General features: G+C 42.1%; 1 protein-coding gene across 1 annotated transcript in view; it reads right to left on the reverse strand.

Moving 5' to 3' along the window:
• ADGRG2 (adhesion G protein-coupled receptor G2) overlaps positions 1-25,154 on the reverse strand; it is an 82,688-nt gene that overhangs the window by 14,732 nt on the left and 42,802 nt on the right. The window contains 13 exon segments of the mRNA XM_043504577.1: positions 1,796-2,083; positions 2,699-2,798; positions 3,706-3,974; positions 9,136-9,260; positions 9,913-10,016; positions 10,134-10,179; positions 12,336-12,458; positions 12,719-12,862; positions 17,470-17,626; positions 17,971-18,163; positions 22,585-23,114; positions 23,595-23,661; positions 24,310-24,407. Coding sequence (XP_043360512.1) covers positions 1,796-2,083; positions 2,699-2,798; positions 3,706-3,974; positions 9,136-9,260; positions 9,913-10,016; positions 10,134-10,179; positions 12,336-12,458; positions 12,719-12,862; positions 17,470-17,626; positions 17,971-18,163; positions 22,585-23,114; positions 23,595-23,661; positions 24,310-24,407 — 2,244 coding nt within the window.

Genomic DNA, 25,154 nt, shown 5'->3' on the forward strand with positions numbered 1-25,154 from the left:
TTACTTCAAGCCACAGAATTTTTGCCATTTTGTAACTTTTTTAAATGGATGTATCATTTCCTTTTGTTTCTTCTTAAGTCAACTGATTCCAATCGAATGCTCTCACATCTTCTTGTTCAGTAGAGACACTGATGGTCTAAACAATGGACTGATGCCATTAGCTGAAATGCTTTTTCTCATTACACTTGCATGATATGTATTAGATATAAGGAGGATGCAGAGTACCAAAAATACAAATACATCAGGTAACTGAGTTTAAAATATGAAGATCTGTGTGGAGCTACATTTATTTGAATTCTTCCAGTACAGAAATCAAGACAAGATAACAACACAACCTCATTATAGCTGTACAATTTCAAATATGAGGTATAATCAACTGAATAGCTTTGGCTTTCTCTACATACTTTGTGGAACTTCTCCATATTTTATTTGGAGTAATATATTGCTGCTGCTACTGCTTGTGATGGAATCAATGACACTTACAGACCAGTGTTCGTGTTGATAAGCCACTGGGGCCAATTTTATTAAACAAATACAAATTCAAGGTTACGAGGCAGCTTTTGGTCTCCCCTTCCCTTCCCTTCCCTCTCCCGCCCCACCAATCACAATTAAGTCATAGTGAAAGCCCACACAGGCTAACAGCTCATGCTCAAATAACAGTAAGTATAGCTCTCTTCACCACAGATTCAAAGCCACATCTTTTCCTGGAAGGATGCAACTCACATATGTGGGAGTACCTCAAACTGTGCCAGATCACAGATACACCTGCTACTCACTGCTTCCTATACAGAGTGGAACTGTACTTGCTTCCAAATCTTCCACTTTTCAAAGAAAGCGTGTCAGAAATATTTACACTGCCTTCCAGCTACAATTTATCAAAGAATGTGGTTGTGCAATTCTTTAAATTAGATTGCAGGGAATGAAAAATAAAGGAGAAGCTACAAGTTTGGACTGGAGAAGACAGAGATTAGCATTTTCTGGACCAGTTCCTGGGGTAAGTTAGACACTTAACTCGCATTGTCTTCAACAGGATTTAGGCACCTAGATGCTTTTGAAAATCTGCTTCTTTGGGCACTTCAATTTGGCCCTAATGCTCAGATTTTTAATGGCATTTAGATGGTGCTCTGCTCATTGTTGCAAGGCCTAAGGCCCACATCCTCAAAGATATTTAGACATCTAACTCCCATTGAAATTAGTGGGATTTTCAGATCTGGGCCTAAGTGACTTAGACAGCTAAGTCCCATCTTCAAAAGTGACTTAGGCACTGAAAAGCATAAGTCACAATGAAAGCCAATGGGAATCAGCCTCCTAAGTGCCTAAGTTACTTTTGAAAATGGGACTCAGCCATCTAAGTCACTGATACCTTGCAATGCTGAATGGAACAACACCTAATTACTTTTAAAAATTGGGTCCTAAATGCCTAACTCACATTTGAAAATGCAACATAGGGTAAACATTTTCAAAAGCAAATCAATTACATCAGAGCCTAAATGACCCAATAGGTCTTTTGTCCTATAGCTTCTCTGATTCTATGAATGGACCTTAAGACAATAATTTTAATTACAATGCACTCAAAAAGATAGTATGTCACTTCTGAAAGTGTTTGGTTTGCATTAATTTTCTTTAAATGTAATACAGCAATTAAAGAAGGGTCATCGTCAAGGTAGTTTTATTTTTTTATATTATGTAACAGTAAAGATATAATTTTTGGTAAACACTTATGCATAATAAAGCATTTCTTAAAACTGAATTATTCGTTACATTTTTATACAAAAGGCCATAACAAAGCATAAACTTACCTTGTAATGTGTTAAAGATGGCAAAGAGGTACATAAATATTAGATTTACTGGCCCCCATGCAAAAAAGGCAAATCCCCAAGTAATTCCTAATAAGAATGTTAGGCCTGCAACACTCCTGAGGTCTTGAATACTGGTTTTTCTCTGAGTTCCAAGTTGTTTCTTCTTTTTGATTCGACAAAGCTGAATCAGCACCACTATAAACATGCCGACGTTCAACAGGAATATCATGCAGAAGTATCCCACAACAGTAATATAGAAGACAATGTTATTGTTGATCCAGCAGCTAGAATACAAAAACAAAGGAGGAAAGATCATATTATCAGATATTCATTTTAGTAATAGGTATTAGGTAAGAATAGTATTAGGCATGGCTATATTTTGTTTGAAAACACTCATCCTGCAATACTCAAGGCCACATATACTGATTCAAGTTTTCATTTCTCTGTCTAGGTATTTATAACAGTGTCCATCATCATCTCTCTGAATGAATCCCAAGGGCTAAAGCAAAACAAAAAACACACCAATGGATTAAGTTTAGGTTTCCTGTTTCCTTAGGCAATATGGTGTTTTCTGTTTGTTTTGTTTTTCACATTTAGGCTTGCTTTCTTCTACACTCTGCTCTTCATCCCCCATCTCCTTCCTTTCTCTTGTCTTGCCTTCACCTTATTTTCATGCTCTAGCTCCATGTCAGTGTTTTGGAGCATATCCTCTTTTGTGACCAGGATCAGAGCCTTGCAAACAGTTTCAGGAAGAGACTTAACTTAATATATACTGCAGAGATTTATTCACAGAAGTGTCACTTTCAGGAAAGAAGCTCACATACACACTCACACATAACCATTTGATAAAAGCATTCTGTTAGCATTCACTTTTAAAATATGCCTATCTTTTAACTTACAATTCATCTGGTGAGCCATTAGGAAACTTTCCATATGATCCAAGCCCATAGTTATTTGGTGTTATAGCCAATACAATGCCTACCACTAAAAGTGGTACACCTGAAAGATTAGATAATAGTTATCACAAAACTTTCACTCCGAATTATGAGATGAAACTACTATATTATCCTATGAAACCTAGGGCCAGGTTATGAAGGCTGTCAGAAACTGTTATATCATGATAACTTACTTTGTAAAAAGCAAAAATAAACTAGCACACAGTTGAAGTTTTAATCTTTCTGAACAAGACTATATATTCTGTGACTTGATCCAATTATATCACTTGCAACCTACAGTAAACTAGCAACATGTGTTGCATATGCTCTTTGATATCACAGATTTAAGGACATGAAATAAAATGAGCTTGATTTTGCCTCTCACACCTGTTTTACACCAGCTTAACTCCATTGTTTTCAGTGCATTTACTCTTGATTTACAGTAATGGGCAAGAGAAGAGAATCAGGCCTAGGGTTTTCTCATCACTTAAGTCATAGGCACTGTTTTGCTATTTTTTGTTAGAAACAGTAGCCATCTAGAGGTAGAATATGTAGTTGATACTCTGGAGCAATAACATTAATTTCCCCAATGGAAGCGATACCATCTGCTTTGGGGGTTGGAGATGGAAATAGTCAAATGTGTAATTGGCTCTCGGGCAGCTGCAACTGTAGTTCCAACAGAAACAATTTATGATTCATTTGAATTGCAATAGCATCCACAATATATTATGTATGCCCCAAAAGAATTTACAATCTGAAAAACTTTGCAACAAGGGGTGAATTCTGCAACATGCTAAAGTCACAGAATAGTGAAATAAAGAGAACTCTGTTATTGATAATGCATCTGAGATTCTTACAGGCAACAGGTATTTGATACTTGCTTTGTTGTTACTTTTAAATGGTCTTCCATCCACCAAAATTGTTGTAAAGAAACTATATTTTAGATTCCAAAACCAGAAAAATATACGTACCCCAACCAATGATACAAAACTTAAGGATGTATTTCCGTACATAGGTATTAAACACTTTGACAAGGGCAAGATACATGTGGAATGCTTCAAGGCCCATCCAAGTGAAGGAAACCAAGAGGAAATAATGCAGAAATACAGCAACTGTGATGCACAGGCCTCGTATGTTATACATAGCAATCCATGAATCAAGGAGGAAAACTAGGTTGAGTAAAAGTAATGCAGCACACAGCTGAATAAGGATTTTGGAAGGGTAATCTCTCCGGATTTTCCTAAAAAGAAAATGAGTGAGATGATATAAGCTTTCATCATTCTACGAGCATTACTGTAGATCTCACACTGATTTTGTGTTCTTTGGTCCTTAATGCAGAAGAGCCACTAAGAGAACACATTTTACACATGGTTAAGAACTATTTATGAATGAAAAGGTTAATATTTGTGACATCACTATTGTTGTTACAACCAGGTTCTAAACTCTTATAAATATAAACATTCTTGCTTAAATTTCAATTGTCTTAAGTTTAATGTTTGTTTAAATATTGTATTACTTTTGTCCATATTTTTCTATTTTGTATATTAGGTTTCTTATTGTTGGAGTACTTCACCACAACAACACTCATCACATTCTCTACTATTAAGAGGTTAGACTAGCCCTGAAACCCTTTTTACAGGTTATCGGGAAACCTTCACAGTGGCAAATAATAATCTAATGATAGGTGAGTAGGAAAGTACTATAAAAGGATGCTCATAAATCATGCCCAGGGGTTCTCCCTCAAGATTTATAATTGGCCTAATGGACTGAATAACTGAGACTCTAGTAACATATAGGTTCTGACAACTTACAAGGAAAGCTAGTATAGTAGCGTAACTGCATTTTATTGCACAAGAGCGACACAGTCTAACAACATGTTGATATTTTGGAAGTGTATTGTGCATATGTGTACCTTATTTTTAAAAGATTCCTTGTACATTCCACTTTATTAGGACAATTTGTAGAACCCCTTCCCAGCTCCTTGGCTTCCAGCTATACAAAACTGCATGATAATTATTTTATTTATAAGATACTCTCCCCTGGTGAGAATCAATTCTTGATATACACCCCTTAAAGTGTACCCATTCTGTGTACTACTATTAAGGTAGAAATGAAACCTACTAAAAAAAATAGTTACTAACCTCTGCTTAATTGTTGTTCTTCGAGATGTGTTATACATGTCCATTCCAAGGAAGGTGTGTGCACGCCCCGAGCACAATCACGAGAAATTTTTCCCTCTGTGGTAATGATACTTGTCAGAATGGCTCTGGTGCCCTCTGGTGCTGCACATTCGTAGCACCAGTATGAAGGGCCCAGACAACCCTGCACCTCCTCAGTTCCTTCTATCCAGCCAACTCCGAAAAAGAGGGGTAGGACAGTGGGTTATGGAATGGACATGTGCAACACATCTTGAAGAACAACAGTTACAGAAAGGTTATTAAATGATTTTTCTTCTTTGAGTGATTGCACATGTCCATTCCAATTTAAGGATGTAGATGAATCCCAAACAATTGCATAAAAGGTGGGATCAGAGTTCATGGACATGCTGACTGTAAAATAGCTCGACCGAAATGGGCATCATCCCTAGCCAGTTGAGTAAAGGTGTAATGACTAGAGAACGTATGCACTGACATTCAAGTCACCGCTCTGCAAATGTCCTCAATAGGGACATGAGCCAAGAATGCTGCTGTTTGCACTCTCCTGGAGTGGGCAGTCAGGATAGCTGGTGGTGGAACACCCACCTGCTCATAACATGTACAAATGCATGATGTAATCCACGATAAAAGTCTGAGCTGAGATAGGGATACCTTTCTTCCTTTCAGCAATCGCTACAAAGAGTTGGATGGATCTACAGAACGATTTAGTCCTCTCTGTGTAGAACACTAAGGCAGTCTAACACCCAGAGTGTGAAGACATTGCTCCTCCCTACTCGCATATGGCTTTGAGGAGAAAACAGGCAGGAAGATTGCCTGATTACTATGAAACTGGGAAGCTGGAGGACGCAACTGCACCTTATCTTTAAAAAAAGAAAAAAACCATGTATGGAGGCTCCGATGTGAGGATGCAGATCTCCAAGACCTTTCTGGCTGAAGTAATGGCCACTAAGAAAGCCACCTTCCATGAAAGGTATGACAAGGGACATATTGCCAATGGCTCAAACAGGAAACCCGTAAGTTTTGATAAGACCGGGAGGGACGGGTTCCTGTACTTGGGGGTATAGTCTTTACAGGCCCTTGGGGAAATGGATGGACATCTCATGAAAAGACAAACCAACTTTCCACCAGGGGATAAAATGCTGAAATCGTTGCAAGGTGGACCTTAATTGAGTAAATCTTGCTGTTTCAAGCATAGCAAATAGTCAAGCATGTCCTGCAGAGACAACTGTGTGGGTGAGATTCCCTGCTGGGAAGCCAATATGGAGTACCGCCTCCATTTTGAGAGCTACATAGCCCTGGTGGAAGGAGCTGAGGTTCGAGTGGAGCAGACAACTGTAGTCCAGATATAGGAGGAGTAGAATTGGAGCAGCCACAGTAAGGCCTAGCAGTGTGGCAAACCAGTGCTGATGGAGTCAAGGTGGGGCTATCAGATTGACCCACGCCTGATCCTGCTTGATTTTTAGCAGAACTTTGTGCGCTACTAGGATAGAGGGGAAAGCGTAGAACAGGTGACCTGTCCATAGGAGCAAGAAGGTGTCTGTGAGCAAACCTGGGCTGTGGACTCACAGGGAGCAAAACTGGTGACACTTCCTGTTGAGCCCAGTTGCAGACAGGTCTATCTGGGGAATCCCCCATCACTGGGAAGCATCCCTCATGATGTCCAGGAAAAGGGACCACTTATGATGATTGGAGGCTGCTGAGGCAATCTGCCAGTTCATTCTGCACTCCCGAAAGGTGAGAAGCCTCAAGACAAATTACATGGGCTATGCAGAACTCCCATAAGTGGATTGCTTCCTGATACCCACATAAGGCCTGGAGTCAACAGTGCCGACTGACCCAAGGCAGAGGAGTGGCCTGATTTAGGTTGCACTCTGCTCTGCTTTCCATGCCTGGCCTTCTTAGGAGTCGGGGAATGTCCCCTCTTGTCTGGCTGCCCCTTGTGCCCCTTCCTCAGCACCAAGGCTAGCAAATGGTGCCAGGACTCCCACACCATAGGAGAAGCACTCCTCAGTGACGCCAAGGTGTTCAGTGCCGAGTCTGGCCAGCTCAGCTAGGAGGAAGGTCTCAGCGCCACCTCTATGAGGCAAAACTTCAATCAACCCTGCCTGTCCTTTTTGGTACGGGGTTTAAAGTCCCTGCAAATTTGGCACCAGTCCCCAGTGTGAGCCTCACCGAAGCACTTCAAACAACTCAGGGGCATTGCCTTATTGCAGGTGACACAGGACTTGAAGCCCAGTGACCAAGGCATGCCTCGGCACCGGGTACGGAGAAAACTCTGCTAACTAACTGGAAACAATGAGGAGTCCGGTGGCACCTTAAAGACTAACAAATTTATTTGGGCATAAACTTTCGTGGATAAAAAACCCACTTCTTCAGATGTATGGAGTGAAAATTACAGATGCCCGCATAAATATATATTGGCACATGAAGAGAAGGGAGTTACCTTACAAGTGGGAACCAGTGTTGACAAGGCCAATTTAGTCAGGGTGGATGTGGTCCACTACCAATTGATGAGGAGATGTCAATACCAAGAGTGGAAAAATTGCTTTTGTAGTAAGCCAGCCACTCCCAGTCCCTACTGAAGCCCAAATTGATGGTGTTAAGTTTGCAAATGAATTGTAGTTCAGCAGTTTCTCTTTAAAGTCTGTTTTTGAAGTTTTTTTGTTGAAGTATGACTACTTTTAAATCTGTTATTGAGTGTCCAGGGAGACTAAAGTGCTTTCCTACAGGTTGGGATTAAATGCACATCACACGATTCACTGTTTACAGCCAAGTCTTAAGATACAACCACATTTGCTCCAGTCCCTCAGACAGAGGCAAACACCTACAAGATCTTTATCAAGCGTTCTTAAAACTACAATATTCACCTGGGGAAGTAAGGAAACAGATTAACAGAGCCAGAAGGGTACCCAGAAATCACCTACTACTGGACAGGCCCAACAAGGAAAATAACAGAACACCATGGACCATCACGTACAGCTCCCAGCTAAAACCTCTCCAGCGCATCATCAACGATCCCTCACTCCCCCAGACCTTGGGAGACAGGCCAATCCTTGCTTACAGACAGCATCCCAACCTGAAGCAAATACTCACCAGCAACTACACACCACACCACACCACACCACAGAAACACTAATTCAGGAACCACTCCCTGTAACAAACCCTGTTGCCTTCTTTGTCCCCATATCTACTCTAGCGACGCCATCATAGGACCCAACCACATCAGCCACACCATCAGAGGCTCATTCACTTGCAAATCTACTAATGTGATATAAGCCATCATGCCAGCAATGCCCCTCTGCCATGTACATTGGCCAAACCAGATAGTCTCTGCACAAAAGAATAAATGGACACAAATCAGACATCAGGACTGGTAACATACAAAAGCCAGTAGGAGAACACTTCAAATCTCCCTGGACATTCTATAACAGATTTAAAAGTAGCCATACTTCAACAAAAAAACTTCAAAAACAGACTTCAAAGAGAAACTGCTGAGCTACAATTCATTTGCAAACATCAATTCATTAACACCATCAATTTGGGCTTGAATAGGGACTCGGAGTGGCTGGCTCACTACAAAAGCAATTTTTCCACTCTTGGTATTGACATCTCCTCATCAATTATTGGGAGTGGACTGCATCTACCCTGACCAAATTGGCCTTCAACATTGGTCTCCATTTGTAAGGTAACTCTTCTCTTCATGTGTCAATAAATATTTATGCCTGAATCTGTAATTTCCACTCCATGCATTTGAAGAAGTGGGTTTTTTGCCCACGAAAGCTTATGCCCAAGTAAATCTGTTAGTCTTTAAGTTGTCACCGGACTCCTTGTTGTTTTTGTGCATACAGACTAACACAGCTACCCCTCTAATAACTGGAAACACTATGTGCAACAATCTGAAAGGAAGTCCACTGAAAAGCTTACTGTAGCAAGGGGAACAGTTCCAGCAACCATCATAGGCGGTAAGAAGGAACTGAGGGGCACAGGGTCAGTTGGGCCCTTTAAACCAGCACTATGAGCACATGGCACCAAACAGCACCAGAGCCACACTGACAGGTACCATGGAGGAAGAAATTTCTGGCGACTGAGCTCGGGGCGCGCACACACACACACACACACACACACACACACACTTACATTGGAATGGACCTGTGTAATCACTTGAAGAAGAAAGGACTCATCCATTGTCCTTCAGAACGGTAGTTATGGACAATCATAATCAAGTTTAACTCTGCAGGTACTTACTCAAAGGCTATGTAGGTTACAAGAGTAACAGAAAGAAAAATTGCAGAAAGGCCACAGCCTATATAGGTGATAAAAGTCAGAACCAGTGTCTGGATGGGTGGTAAAGTAATATTTCTAGACAGGTCCTAAAAAGAAAACAGAAATTATCTTTAAGGGGTATGCTTCTTTGAAATAAACCAACAAAAACCCATTCCACTGGATTTTTTTTTTAAAAAAAAACGGAAACATTTCTGTTCATGTTAGATTAAATACAAGATGAATTTTAAAAAAAACTAAATATGGGGTTATACTTGACCCAAGAGTATCCCTTTAGTTTTGATTTATCCCCATCTTCTTTCCTGCAGAATAATCACTGCTTAAAATTAAGGGCCCTGATTTAGCAAGGCACTTAAGTCCCCTTAGAGTATGTCTACACCACAATTAAAAACCTGTGGCTGTAGACTTAATTTCAGTGTAGACTTTTGGGCTTTGGCTGGAGTCCGGGCTCTAGGAACCTGCGAAGTAGGAGGGCCCCAGAGTCTGGGCTGCAGCCTGAGCTCAAACATCTATTCTACAGTTAAACATCCCCTTAACCCAAGCCCAGCGAGCCCAAGTCAGCTGGCACAGGCCAGCTGCGGGTGTCTAATTGCAGTGTAGACAAACCCTTAGACTTCAATGGTTCTATTCATGCCCCCAGTTCAACAGCCTCATTTGCTTAACATTAAGCATGTGCATGAGCGCTTTCCTGAATCAGGAATCCAAATATACTGGTTTGGGATATTATTTATAACTAATTACCAGCAAAACTCCAAAGCTTGTGAGGTGGTTGCATGTACAAACGGTTTCATTTGCTCTCCTTTCTTTAACCATGCATCCTTCATATGACCAGCCTCCTTTGCCACCTGTTACAGATAACAAAATTCCATTACTTATATTTACAATATCTCTTAAAACTGTTAACAAAAGTTCACACAGCTGAGATGGCATGGCACTTAGAAATGGCGATATCAAATACTTACCATTTTTATTTAAGTCCCAAAATGCACATCTAACTTTTAAATTATCCTGTTTGAAAAAAATACACACATTTTACTGAATTATAAGTGACTAGCAAGGCAGTTATGAGTATAAAATGGACAGAGAAGTAAAGACTGTCTATAGCAATACAACATAATAAGGAAAAGCTATTTCTTCTATGTTAGCCTAAGGTGTACACAAATGTGGATATACACCTCAAACTAAAATTGGGCTATATGGGTAGCTCTATTGCCTTCAGCTTGTGCAAAATTATTATTGGTGGTAGGAATAGGGGCTTTTCCTAATTACCTGCTGTTTTGTTGTCTGTATGCAAAGTGCAGATTGAATTGAAGATTTTATTTTAATCTTTCCAAGTTTCTCACATCCTAAATATTATCTTAACCTCTTGGACCATGTAACAGAGTGTGAATCGCCTAAGGCTGACTTATCACTCCGTGCACTTTGCAAGGGTCCCTACAAGGGCCAAATTGAGAAGATAATTGGTTAAGCACCAGGTAATTAACCAGTTAACAAGATGATTTAGCTCCTCAGCTTTGGACAGTTAAAAAAAGAGACAGGAAGAAGCAGGAAGAGAAGGCTTGAAAAGAAGGGCTAGAGAAGTTTGAGAGGTGAGATCTCTCTTCTCCCTGTGTGTGGGTACTAAGTAAAGGTTTGGGGGACTGTTGCCTTATGCTGTGGGGGAACAAACACGTGCAGAGCATGTTATAAATAAAGCAAATATTGTTGAGCTAGCTATCTATGTATGAGGACAGTTTGCACCAAGAAATCCAGGAGGGGAGAGTACTGTCCTGTGACAGACCACAGCCCTGCACATCTTACTTGTGTCTTCAAAGGGATTACTCATCTGAATACGAGCTACTCATCAGTGCCTGCAGAATCAAACTCTTAGTTTGGAAGGAATGGAAGTTTTCGTTTTAGGATACGCAACATAAGGGCAGAATATGTGATGTCTACAAGTTTGCCTATGGGATACCAGACCTGGGGATTTCTCATCTCTTTCTGATTTTAGAAGTACAAAGGAATTAGTTCTTTTTTAAAAGATTTTTTGGTCATGTTTTAGTATTGAAATGTTTTTCTTGAAGATCTTAGAACATTGCAGCTACTAAGTGATATATAATGTTATGAACAACAATACTACATTGTTGCATTGGGCTCAACTTTTTACCAGTGCAAGTTCTGATTACAGAGAGCTAGCTTTGGGGAAATCCCACACAAGGGACTGGAATCTCTGCCAGTTTCAACACAGAATGTTTCTTGGCAGATGGGCAGATTTTTAATCCATCAATGAACAAGCAGGGAATATCAGACCCCAAAATTTATAGATTACCCAAATCTGTGAATCTCAGGACAACCACACAGGCCAACTCAAGGCAATATGCTGTTTCCTGTCTGCATTGCCTCTGTGAAAGCCATGTTGCCAGTGTTTCCCTGTTGGCCCTAACTGCCTAAATCCCACTCATGAGGGGAAACAACATAAAATAATGCTGACTGGGTAGGAATTTGATAGAATAGAGAAAAATCACAGAATAACTGCAAATCAATTGTGAACCAAAAATGTTTATTAATTAACATTATGCAAACATGAGATCTGTTGGAAATTTTGAAGCCACGGAACTTAAATGACAGGTTTCAGAGTAGCAGCCGTGTTAGACTGTATCTGCAAAAAGAAAAGGAGTACTTGTGGCACCGTAGAGACTGACAAATTTATTTGAGCATAAGCTTTTGTGAGCTACAGCTCACTTCATCAGATGCATTCAGTGGAAAATACAGTGAGGAGATTTATATACACAGAGAACATGAAACAATGGGTGTTACACACTGTAACGAGTGATCAGGTAAGGTGAGCTCTCCGGCTGGTAATAGCTCACCTTACCTGATCACTCTTGTTACAGTGTGTATGGTAACACCCATTGTTTCATGTTCTCTGTGTATATAAATCTCCCCACTGTATTTTCCACTGCATGCATTCCGATGAAGTGAGCTGTAGCACACGAAAGCTTATGCTCAAATAAATTTGTTAGTCTCTAAGGTGCCACAAGTCCTCCTTTTCTTTTTTTGAAATTGGATGAGAAAACCACAAAAGAACCAGAGCAAATGAAGCAGCCTGCATATTCAGCATAGCATACGATCTAAAACAATTCAGGAAAATGGCATTTTGTAAACTGCTAAAACCTAAGTCATACCTGAGTAGGCATGGTGTTCTGTAGAGTGACAGTAACATTTGCCTTCAAGTCGCTAAGTGTGAGGTTAGCTACACTTGATGATATGACATTGCTGATTAGAAAGATATTCTCGAGTGAAGAATCCTGAAACAACAAAAAGGTAACCAAGAGTAGAAAAAAATTAAGTACAATAGAGCGCGTGCATGCACACACAATTTCAGTTATTACAGTGATTAGAGCTGGGCAAAAACATTTGAAATGTTAAAATCTGATGAGAAAAGGAATGATTTTTTTAGGAAAATTTATGCTCATTTGCCCCTCACCCCCCATTTTTCAATCAGTTCTATCACAGAGTTAAAGAATATTGTGAAGGATCCCTCATGTACAGGGTCCCAAAAAGTTACCTGAAATGGAGTTGTCTTTTCAAAAAAGTTGAATATAATTCTAGAAGCCAGAGGCATATCTTCAGAAGACAAGTTTGTCAGCAATGAGGAAGGCAGTGCAATAGCTCCAATGCTATTTATAGGTGCTTGGGTGCCTAGAGCAATCTGAAAATTAAACATAAAAAGGAACAACAATTTTTGTTGCTAACAGAAGATTAGATTGTGCCTTAGGCTCAATTCTGAGTATAGGAGCAGCCTATTATATAGCTGTGCCACCCCAAGAGCACCATTGGGAAGGAACCATGACTCAAAATCATACTATTTCCCATCAGTGGCAGAGCTAGGTTTTGCACCTTGGAGATGGGGGCTGATGGACCATTTGTCGTGGGCTGGAGAGTAAGCCTGCCCATGCACCCCCAGCAGCGGTGGTTCCTGTCCCACCGGGCTTGCCCAACTCCCTGCTCTCGATATTGAGCCCTAATGCATGGGATTACAGGGCCATTCAGGTTTGGCCCAGCCACCCACCTGTTGTGATGTAGGGATGGCCAAGCCAAATCAGAGTGAATGGCATTGTAACATGGTACGTGGGTCATGTTGCAATGCCCAGAGCTGGGAGCTGGGCCCAGCCCTGCAGACCAGGAGCTGCTGCTGCCGGGTGCATGTGGGACAGGCTCACTCTCCAGCCCCATGTGAAAATTCTTGTCACACACCTTACCTCCCTATTAGCTGCATCCCCTACTCTTCTTTAGTTCCAGGGGAGAAATAATTTATCTCAGCTCTGTAAAGGGTATAGCATACTTCAGCTCTTGCACCCAGCTATGGCTCCATCCATTTGCTCATGAGGACAGAGCATCGGTAGTGCTTTGCAAAGGAGCCAGAGCCATAATCTGGGTAGCTGTAATGTAGGAGCTGTGCAGGGGGTGTGCATTTCACAGCTGCATTGGGGCAAAATGCCAGCGTCCTGCTTGACCTTCTGCGGATTGTTGTTGCTAAGGCACCATGCTCCAGTTCGAGTGGTGGCTGCTCCCCCCCAAAGAGACTATGGCGCACGCATGTCTGAGAGTGGTGAGAGCGTGAAGTACATGGGACAGGTTTATGAAGAAAATGACTACAGGAAGGTTCAATTTGTTGCACAACAGAACGAGGTGAATGAGACCTTTGCTATTGACTTAATAGCAGAGCAGCCTGTGAATAAAGTTGAAAGCTGAGTGATATCATGTGATGGTGGTGGTGGAGCTCTGGGACATCCTAAAGTGTACATAAATTTGGACAAAGATACAAAAACTGGAACATGTGGTTACTGTGGACTTCAGTTTAAACAGAAACATCACCACTGAAAGATCATCCCTCCATGCCCTCCAGAATTCTATCAGGATTTCAGTGTTAAATTATTAACAATAAATGAAATTTAACAAAACAAAAAACAAACAATCTAGCTCTTAAGGAGCCATTCCAGGGACTGAGAGAAGAGGGAAAAACAATGTATGCTTTTATAAGAAACACTGAGATGGTAAAGAGGAGGGAGTTAGGAAACAGACATATAGTTCTGCATATATTTTAGCTTATCCAAAGTTGGTATTTTGTAGTACAGAAATTTACAGCAGTATTTAACTACTTAAATTCCAGACATCGGGAAGAAGGTGGCAGTGATGACAATGTTATTAAACGTTTACTGCAAAAATTTTTTTTAAAAGAAATCCCCAAACCCTTTTTGTATGAATCCAAAAGAGCTGTACATAGCCACTGTTTGTAACTGAAGTTTAATACTGCATCTTAAACAAAATTTGAGACAATTATGCCAACTTTAACATCATTTGCTCCCAGACATCTGACACCATAACTAGGAGATGAGATCAAGCCCTAAAGTTAAAGGTCTGCAGATCAGAATTTTGATTTGGCCTATTATAAAACTAAGGACATTTTGTAAAATTTGGGTTTAAATTTAGGATCATAATTTGAACACCTTCAAAATTTGGGTGTCTTCAGAGCTAGCTGTGGGCCCATCTTTAATTATGACTATGCAAAGCAAAGGTCTGAAACAATTATTTATTTTTAAACTGCTTATTTTCATTCCCTTGTGTATAGTAATAGTGATGTCATTCATTCTAGCAGATAAACCAGAAAAACTGTAGTTCAGTTTTCTCAAGACCTTAAAGATGTAACGTCATACAAACATGATAACTTTTAGCTGAACTTTTGGGTACACCTTTAAGATTGTGTGTTTTAGCTTTCTGAGGTAACTAGTGTCGCTAAGATACTGTAGTTGTACAACTTAAATAGTTTAGAGCTCATGAAAGGTGTTAGAGACTCTCAGAACTCAAGACAGAAGTCATATGTATAATCAAAAGAAGAGTCACAGCCGAGAAACAGCAGTGCAAGTTTCCCAGCAATGCCCTAACAATGTGCATCAATCCTGCCCTTGAGGTCAGGAATGGGTCATTTCTAAGTGTGCAAAGGTAATTCAAACTCCAGAACCCAGTCTCTGACCTCTCAGGCTGCTAGCAGTGAGACCCCAATTAAGTTTACAAATGCATTTCCATCACTCTAATCCAGGCTAGATACAAATTTGTTGAAAAGCTCTGCATATCTCATTACCAGTCCCTAAAACTTCCAGTACATCATGAGATTTACTTAGCAAATTACTCCTGAGGGAATTCTGCGCCAAAAAATTAAGAATTCTTCAGACAATATTCTAAAATTCTTCATATTTTATTGTCAATAAATAGATATGGAGGCTCCAGCATGGCAGTGGGGAGCACAGGCCACTGGCTGTATAGAAGTGGGAGATAACCCTGCACCGCTTCCTCACCCCTCTGGACACGGACTGGGCAGTGAGGCTGCACCAGACCCTGACACAGCACAAGGGCCGGGCCTGGCCCAGAAACACCCTGTGGCCCTACCCCTCCATGCCGGGTGCACCAAGATAGCAAGCGAGAGGGACAAAGTCTCGCACAACCAACCTTGGCCCCCGATCCACGTGTGGGGCAGGAAGGCTCAGCCTGGCAGAATCTAAGTGTGGAGGGGCTTAATGTGGGGTGAGAGGGTTCTGTGTGGGGCAATCTGGGTGCAGATGGCTCGGTGGGCGGTCCGTGTGCGGGGTGGATCTGGATGCACAGGGGCTTATTAAGGGGTTCCAGATGCAGGGAGAATGGGACTCTGCAGAGGGGAATCCAAGTAAAAGTTGTTGGGATTCAACAAGGAGTGGGGGACTGGGGTTTGGTAGGGGAGTCCAGATGCTGAGGGAGTGTGGCTTGGTGGGGTGGAGTCTGGGTGCAGCTGGTTGGGGCTCGGTGGATTGGGAATCTGGATGTGGAGGGTTTGTCAGGGTGGTCTATGTGCAGGAGGATGGGTCCCATCAGGCTGGGAATTTGAGTACGGGGGATTCAGCTGGGGTGATCTGAGTCAGGGGCGGGAGTCCACATGTGGGGTCTGGATGCAGAGGGGCTCTGGATGCACAGGGGTTGGGCAGATGGGGGAGCAGCTCCCTGTACAGTGACCCCTCCCTCTGTGGCTGAGGAGCATTGGTCCAGGAAGCGTGAGTGGTACAGAGCTTCCTGCAGCCGGGGGTGGGTCTGACCCAGCCCTCGCTGCTCCTTGCAGGGGAAGAGGAAGTCCTGTCCTCCCCAGCCCAGCCTCGACTAGCAGCTGAGTCAAGCGCAGGGTAGAAGCTACTGGCTGGGGCGTCCCAGTTCTGCCCCCTTTTGTGGTGATTTACCTCTCCACCAGCTGCTTCAGGCACCCAAAATGATGCACCTGCGCTGCTGTGGAGGGGCTCATGACTGCTCTTGCAGCTTTCCTTTGCTTCCTCATCATTTTTTGTGGAGAAGCAAAGAAATGTGTGTGTGTGTTGGGGGCGGGGGGGAAGACGACATGAATTCTGTGCATGAACAGTGGCGCAGAGTTCTCCCACGAGTAGCAAATGTCAAGCTTCCACTACTACCTCCTTCCTAGTCTCACCACATACTTATACTTTACACATTCTAAGGAAAACAAAGCAGAATTTAGACCTTGTGATTATTTCACATTATTTATAATATTCTAGAGGGATACAAGTACCACTTATTGTTCAAATCAGACTGTGTTACCAACTTGCCTGGGAAGACAAACAGTACTCCAATATTTGTTGAGAACTTTCCATCTCTCACAGACAAAGTCTTAAAGGTTTGTGGTGTGCCCTTCAGAATTATCCCAAAATCAGAGGGTGGAAAAGCTTTTAAGTGAGAAAGTGATGTTAAACCTTTCCAAGCACTTTTCTCTTGGCAAGGCAAACTGGCAAATATATATGAAATTCATCTATTAAGCAACTTAATAGCTCTTTTCCAGGCAGCCAATGTAATTTTAATACCACTTTTGACAGGTGAAGCCATCTGGCAAAACTCCTTGAAATTCTTCAGTGCTCTGGGAGTGGATGATTAAACTATTCATGATTTTAGGCTGCTGGAAAAGGGGGAATGTTTTGCCAAAGCCTTCTGTTACTAACAGCTTGTTAGTGAAATATCAGCTTCTGCTAGGACAGTAGCTTTGATATAGAAATAGATATAGAAATCTATATCGATATAGAAATTTTCTCCAATAAGTCTTAGTGGAAGAAAATAGTTAATAAAGATCCCCTGATTACAGCAGACACGACTAACAAATATCATACGGCAGATCTGGATTTCAGATTCTCTTGATTAAATCTCTCTCTCTACTTTTTAATATAACAAATGCACTTTATTCACAAAAGAGTTTGAATTTAAATTTTTAAGGATTAAAATCATAGGTGGCTGTACCTGAAGATCTGATGAATCTTGGACAGCGAATGACATTTTGCTGAAGTTGCTGCTGTTGATTTTGGTGACTGCCAGAGCCAAGGCCGGGGAGGTGAAATTAATGGATTCTGTTGAAAAGTTCAGTTTTAAGCCAGTGGCATCCACTATTTTTATTATTCTGTTAAGACAAAATATGCTTAGTGTTACAATGCACCTATCTCTTCATTTTCAAGCAGGTTGTGAAACAGCAAGCCAAGCATATTCTGAAAACAAATCAGAGCTTTTCTCTGATCTCTCTTACGCCAGTGTAAATAAGAAGGAACTCCACTGAAGGCCATGGATTTACATCAGTGTAAAATCAGTGGAAACAGAATCATGCCTCTAATATCAAAGTTCAGTTTGGGTGAGGAAAAAATGTGCAGGCTGATAGTTTGCCCATCATTTAAGGAGCTACCTATAATGTATTACTTTACCAAGATGAGAAACACAACATTCAGTTCATCTGTTTACAAAAATGCATACCTTTTAGATATTGGGGATAGTAATGAATACGGAGCATTTAGGAGACTGCTAATTGTGTTGATCATCTCTCTTGCAACTTTTGGCCCTATTTTCTGGGCTGACAGAGCACTTTCCATTTGGGATATTATGCTCTCAGCTTCAGAGGGATTAATCGTGGTATTTGTGATGTTTGACAGATTATCCAAAATGTTTCCTATAACAGAAGAAAAATAGTGTACGTTAATTGAAAACCATCAAAATATTGTGTATGTCAAAGGGAATAAACTGGAGGAGAAAAAATGAGCCATTATGTGATGGCTACCATCTAGGCCAGTGGTTACCAACCCATCGATTGCGATCGACTGGTCAGACCTGGAGACTCTCCCAGTCGATCGTGATCTCTGGCCACCATGGCACAGTGGGGCTGCCTGCCGCTAAGGCAGGCTCCTTCCCTGCTGTGGCCCCACACCACTCCTGGAAGCAGCCAGCATGCCCCAACGGCCCTGCAGGGTGGAGGGGCAGGAGTCTCTGTGCTCTGCTTCTGCCTGGAAGCACCACCTCCACAGCTCCCATTGGCCAGGAACGGGGAGCTGTGGCCAATGGGAGCTGCAGGGGCAGATCCTGCAGAGAAGGGCAGTGTGCGGAGTCATGTGCCCCCTCCAGGGGGTGCAGGAGCACATGGCCCCTACCGAGAACGGCATGGCCATTTGGTGCACTACTGGCTTGGCAAGGTGGGGAGGACGTGCCGATGTGCCTGGGTGGGGTTGGGGCAGGCAGGGAGCCTGCCTTAGCTCCGCTGCACTGCCAACTGGGAGCCACCCAAGGTAAGTGCTGCCTGGTGGGAGCCCACGCCCCAACCCCCAGCCCTGAGCCCCCTCCCAGAGCCAGCACCCCATGCCCCTTCCTGGACCCCGAACCTCCTGCACCCCAAGCCCCTGCCCTAGCCCTGAGCCCCCTCCCAGAGCAACACCCCATAACCCCTCTTGCACCCCAACTCCCTGCCCCAGCCTTGACCTCCCTCCCAAAGCCTGCACACCGTACCTGCTTCTGCACCCCAATACTCTGCCCCAGACTGGAACCCCCTCCTGCACCTAAAGTCCCTCCCAGAGCTTGCACTCCTCCTGAACCCCAAACCTCTGCCCCAGCCCAGTGAAAGTGAGTGAGATTCGGGAGAGCGAGCAACAGAGAGAAGGAGGGATGGAGTGAGTGGGGTGGGGTTTCAGGGAAGGGGCAGGGCCTCAGGGAAGGGGCGGGGTAGATTCTGGGTTGCCCTTAAATTCAGAAAGTGATCTTTGGTGTAAAAAGGTTGGAGACCACTGATCTAGGCTGATATACCAGGGATTGAACCCCTGGGCCTCCAGAATTAAAAGCATAAGTTACTAAGGATTGAATTAAAAAGAGACTAGACTCTAGGAATCTGTTACAGCCTTAGCTCTGTTCTCTGCAGACTGGCACAGAGGCAGACTTATAACACACACTTACTGGTGAGTTACTGTGAAGGGGTAGACTATGTCTGGAGGCCCTCTGCTGGAGGCCGCGTAGCCTTGCCTCACCTAGCCCCAGAAAAGAACAGAAGAGAAGTCCTCTAAGCATCTTACAGTGGCTGCAGGGGAAGCAGCCAATCAGAGGGGCTGCTGGAGTGGCCAGTCAGAGCCATGGAGGGCCATATAAAGAAGCAGCAGAAACAGAGCAGTCAATTGCTGCCTGGAGCGGGAAGAGAGCTTTTCCTAGCTGGCTAGAAGAGCAGCAGGACCATGGACAGCTCAGTGTGGCAGGGAATGGGGGAGATAGGAAGAAGCTCCTGGCTGGCTGTGGGGACCAAGGCCTGGTCTACACTGGGGATAGGGGAGAATCCATCTAAGTTACGCAACTTCAGCTATGTGAATAACATAGCTGAAGTCGACGTACTTAGTTCTACTCACTGTGGTGTCTTCACTGCAGTGAGTTGACTGTTGCCACTCCCCTGTTGACTCTACCTGCGCCTCTTGCGGGGCTGGGGTACAGGAGTCGACGCGAGAGCACTCAAGGGTCAATTTACCGCAACTAAAAGTAGACACTATAAATCGACCCCCACTGGATCAATTGCTGCCCTAAGTAAGAACTGAGGCAAGGGAGGGCTCCAGAAAGACAATGTCTCTGGGGAGGAAGCCCCAGGCATATGCCCTATACCAGGGCCGGGACAATTTAAAGACTGTATACCCTGAAAGGGGTTTGTTCTATTCCATCTACAGATAGCGTGTGTGACTGAGCCAGAGGGCTGAGTCACGGAAGACCTGTCGAAGATACTAGAGAGATGAGGTGGATGAGGTAATATTGCTTATTGGATAACTTCTCTTGGACAAAGAGACAAGCTTCCGAGTTTACACAGAGCTCTTCTTCAGATCAGAAGGGCAGTTCTGTGTAAGATCAGAAGCTTATATCTTTCTCCAACAGAAGTTGGTCCAATTAAAGATATTACCTCACACAGCTTACCATCACACAGCAAGCCTAGCCCAGAAGGTGGACATTCATCACTAATTAAATCACTGTGGAATTATACTATTCACATATATAAAGAAGATGAAAATTCAGCACCAGTGTAAATGGACCCAGTTTTGTTTAAACTAGTCTCTAATTTTCAGCCTGCTAATTCTAATTTTAGATCCTTAAATTGAGAGCTATTGTTAGAAAATATGCATTAACTGGTAAAATATTTACAGTTATGGTATAATCTTGGCTGCCCTACACATAAGGAGGACTGACTGGAGAGAAGGAAGGCAGGAAGCACTTTGCCTAGTCTGAAGGGCTGACAAACCTCAGAGTCATGGGAGCACTGAGACTAATCAAGGGGAGGATGCATCTCAGGACATGCTATTTTGAAAAGATCTGCAACTCTCTTGTGCTTGTTAAAGAGTAAAGTGACAGCTGTGCAGCAGAGATGTTCTCTCCCTTGCAGCCTTCTTCTGAGCTATTGACTGAATACTAGGATTTCCCACTCCAAACATCAGAATAAAGGTTGGTCAAGCTACATTCATTGACAAAGAGTATACCTATGATGCTGCCCTATTTGTGGGGAAGCCAGAGAATTTCCACCCTGCTCTTAAAAGTTTCTGAGGTGCTGCCCACACCATGGAGTTGAATGTCTCATGGCAGAAGACCAATGTCCAGAACCTTGAAGCTGGACCACCAGAATCCTCAAAAAAGGTGGGGTCAGGCACCATGGACAGCGCCTATGAGTTCATCTACCTAGGCCACACGCAGAGTTCAAACCAACACAGCAAATCAGATGTCCTCTGACAAATAGGTCTCATCATCTCCTACATGAAGTCCATGCCTTGCCTATAGATGCAAAAACATCTCTGTGCTGAGACAAAGCTCAGGATCTATCAAACTTGTGTACTTCCACACTGCTATATTGGTCAGAAACTTGGACTCTCTTACAGGCGGAGTTGGAGCAGCTTGAGGCATTTCATATACATGGTCATCACCAAATCCTGAGCATAAAGTGGTTTGACTTGTGCAAAATGCCATAATCTTGCAGAGATCTGCCCTTCCACCAGTCACTCACTGCATTCAAAATCACCATTGCATGCTCCTCTGCCATGTCGCCGGGATGGACAAAAATATCCCAGCACACCGTGCTCTCAAACTCTCCATCGACACGCAAAGGGGTTATGCCTGGACCTTACCTGATGTTGCCTGAGGGGCCACCCCAGAGATTCATGAATTCACAGGACTAAGTCAGATCTGGGAACTTCTCGCTACAATATCTGGTATGATACCATCAGCCATGGTCACTCTGGCTGGCACAGTGGTCCTCAGTAGACCAGGCACATTTGATGATATGTCTGGCCTTTAATGACATTCTAATTAACTATTTTCTGGAAGTTTTATCTTTGATTTCAGTGGGAGTAGGATAAGATCCAGAGTAGGATTTCAGAGACAACATACACAAATGTAAATATCTAAAATCTCAGAGGATATTCCCACCCAGTTACAACTTTTTAAGGAGAATCTAGTATTGATGGATAATTTTGCTTTGTTTCCACAAAGCTCTTTTTTATGACAGCAACTGCAAATTCTTTGCCATGACTCCGAATCTCTTTCTTTTAAAGGAAAGAAAGAAATATATGAAAGCACCTGGTAATTTATCTGAAGAATACATTTATTTTCAATCCTGCAACTATATTCTTTTTCCCCCTCCCATCCGTCTTCTGTTTTTTTGTTATGTTTTTTTCACTGAAGCATAAAAGCCTCTAAAATCATGAAGACTTATTTTAAATTCAAACTTATTTCAAGACTTTTCTGACCAGTTCTGTCACTCTCTTATTTGTTTATTGCATTTTGCCTAGCCAATGTGTGGTGCTAGAAACAGGTCACATAGAGCCTTAACTCCTATTGTTATCAATGAGTCTAGAGTAAGGCACTAGGCAACATGAATAAGGGTGGTAGAACCTGTCCCAAAAAGAGTACTGTACTCTATTAGGTTTGCTTAAGACTCTTAACAGCACAAGGCTCTTTCAGAACTATGTTACTTAAATCAGTTTTGAAACTTGAATAAACAGGTAAGATGTTAGTTCTGTGAGGGGAAAAACTCCCTCAGACAAAAGAATCTAAGAGACAAAAGAAAAAAATCTATCAGCTTGTCATATTTACCTGTTGTACCCTTGGCCACGGTAGCTTGGCTGTCAGTGGTCGAATGAATACCAGGAGGAGAGAGGACGGTAAGTTCAGTGGAAGGAGCAGGAGCCACATTTATAGGTTTGGTCGAAGGAATGGTAGAAGGAACTACAGTAGCAGGTTTGGTTGGAGACGTAGGAAGAGAAATTGTGGTAGATTTGGTGAGAGATGTAGTGAAATGTTTGGTGAAATGCATAGCAGGGGGAATTGTAACGGTACTTGTAGGAGAAGATGTAGCAGGGGGAATTGTAGTGGTGTGTGCAGAAGAAGGAGTAGCAGGGGGAATTGTGGTAGGTGTGGTGGAATGCATAGCAATAAGTTTCGTCAAAAGATGATTTGTAGTACTAGGTTTGGTTGAAAGATGAGGAGAAAAAACAGTGGTATGTTTGGGGGGATGAATATCATGAGGAGGACTGTCAATAGAAATTTTACTGGAAGCAGCAGCAGGAGAAGCTGGAGGGCCAAGTTTGCTAGGGGCAGCACATACAACTGTGTCTTGTCCATCACTATAGAAAAATAAAAGAATGGTATGAAAGTTGTGGCAATCTTAGCATTGTTTATATATTAAAGAACACAATTTAATAAGGCTTCAGTAAAGGAAACTTTTAGATGACATCATTACAATAGTGCATCAGATCAGATGTGTGTGGTACTCTGGCGACAAATATTGTTAATTTGTCACATTTTGAGGATGCAAATTCTGAATTCTATTTTGTTAAATGCTCACCAGTAATGTAGGTATTGTATTAGCAACACTACATTTGGTGACTACTTTGTGGATGATATCTGGACTTTGGACCTTATAGCATGGGGGAAAACCCACGTGAGAGAGCTAAAAGGAGGAGAGGAAAATTACAGTGGGTTTTACTTATGGAGATTCCCTTCCCAATTGTTATGTTGAGGCTGGGGTATTTGCTAATGCATCCCAGACTAAGTATCAGAATATTCCTTAAATAGGAAAGCAAGCCTTTGCTATTTATACTTACCATTGCAATATTTGTAACTCTTCAGCAGCTGGGGGCCAAGATTGCAGAGCTGAACAGAAGCACTGTTCTATGGTGACAAAGACACAAAAAAGCGTAATCCTGATTTGTCCAGTAGCACTCGTAACCATTATATACAATTGTTGAAAATAATAATTTTGACCATTTAAATTCCATAAAACATTTTGAGATAGTTTGTGTCAAGCTTTTTTTCACATTCATAATCATGCAATAAATCAATATAAATATTAGTACACCATCACATCTTTGCGGAGTGGCACAAGCTGTCACAGACAGTGGAGATGGCTCTTTTGGTGTGTGCAAACAAATGGAGTGTAGAATGAACAACTTCATGACTTATGATTTTAAAAAAAGATAGCATGACCCACTACCATAAAAATACCTGTACCTTATCAAGTAATGTGGCAGCCTGTCCTTCATTAATTTGTTGTACAAACTTAATCAGCAGTTTTTCTAACAGAAAATCTCCCCAATAAATACAAACACTAAATACATTTCCATATCTAAATATCCAAAATATGAAACGTGGCAGAGAGATACTTCACATATACTGTACCTGCAAATAACTGTAATAAACGCTTTTATTTTAAAAATACATTTGCTTCTTTTCTGTTAAAGTTTACAGTGCCATCTTTAAAATTATTATCCTTAGACTGAAGGGGGACACTGTAATAAAAATATATTAAATACAACTTACCAATTTGGCGTATTTCTGCTCTGTCTTTTAAATGTGCTATTAAACTACTTATATTAACAGTCTTGGCCAGCTTTATTATAAACTTGCAGACTGATATACTGCAATGAGAAGAAAATGAATTGTAAACAAGAAACAGATTTAACTTTAGATGCTGTATACAGAAATACTGCCAATATCTGAATTCAAGTACCATTTTCCCAACCTATTTTCAAATCTGAGGATTATTATTATGCTAACAACTTTCCCTTTTCAATTTAAAAATAGAGAGAAAGAAAGTATTACTTTGTACTGGTTTACTCTTTCCTTGTTCCACAGACACCAACTAAGTCTTAAGGCCAGATTCTCCACGGCACTCAGTTACAAAAGACAAGTAAATGAATGAAGACACAACATAGTGACTGAGTTTAAGTGACAAGCTGAAACTTCTGTTTAGCCAAAGTAATACTGATGAGATCAGTACCCCAAATCTTACCACTCAGAATGAGGGGCCAGGGTAAGAGGTTGTGGCTTTACATCATAACCCTAAAACAAGAAATCAGTCAGCCACTGCCTGACCTCAATGTCATTTGTGGGACCCAACCACATACAACCCCTCATACAAATGAAGGTAGAGACTAGAAATTCTTTGATCTGCACTAGATTTAAGAGACTTCCCTTACAAAATCAGATTACCCCAAGAGCATGCCAGTCAGCAACTACTCTACCTCACACTGAGCAACAGTGGAAACAATTCAAATGTTCTTCCTCCCAATCCAGGCCTCCCAGGAGATATGAAAAAGTCAAAATACTCTCAGGACATCAGCCAGTTCTGCTTGGAGGGAAAATTCCTTCCAGATCCCACATAG

This window comes from Dermochelys coriacea, chromosome 1, assembly GCF_009764565.3.
Source record: "Dermochelys coriacea isolate rDerCor1 chromosome 1, rDerCor1.pri.v4, whole genome shotgun sequence".
In the NCBI taxonomy this organism is placed as follows: Eukaryota; Metazoa; Chordata; order Testudines; family Dermochelyidae; genus Dermochelys; species Dermochelys coriacea.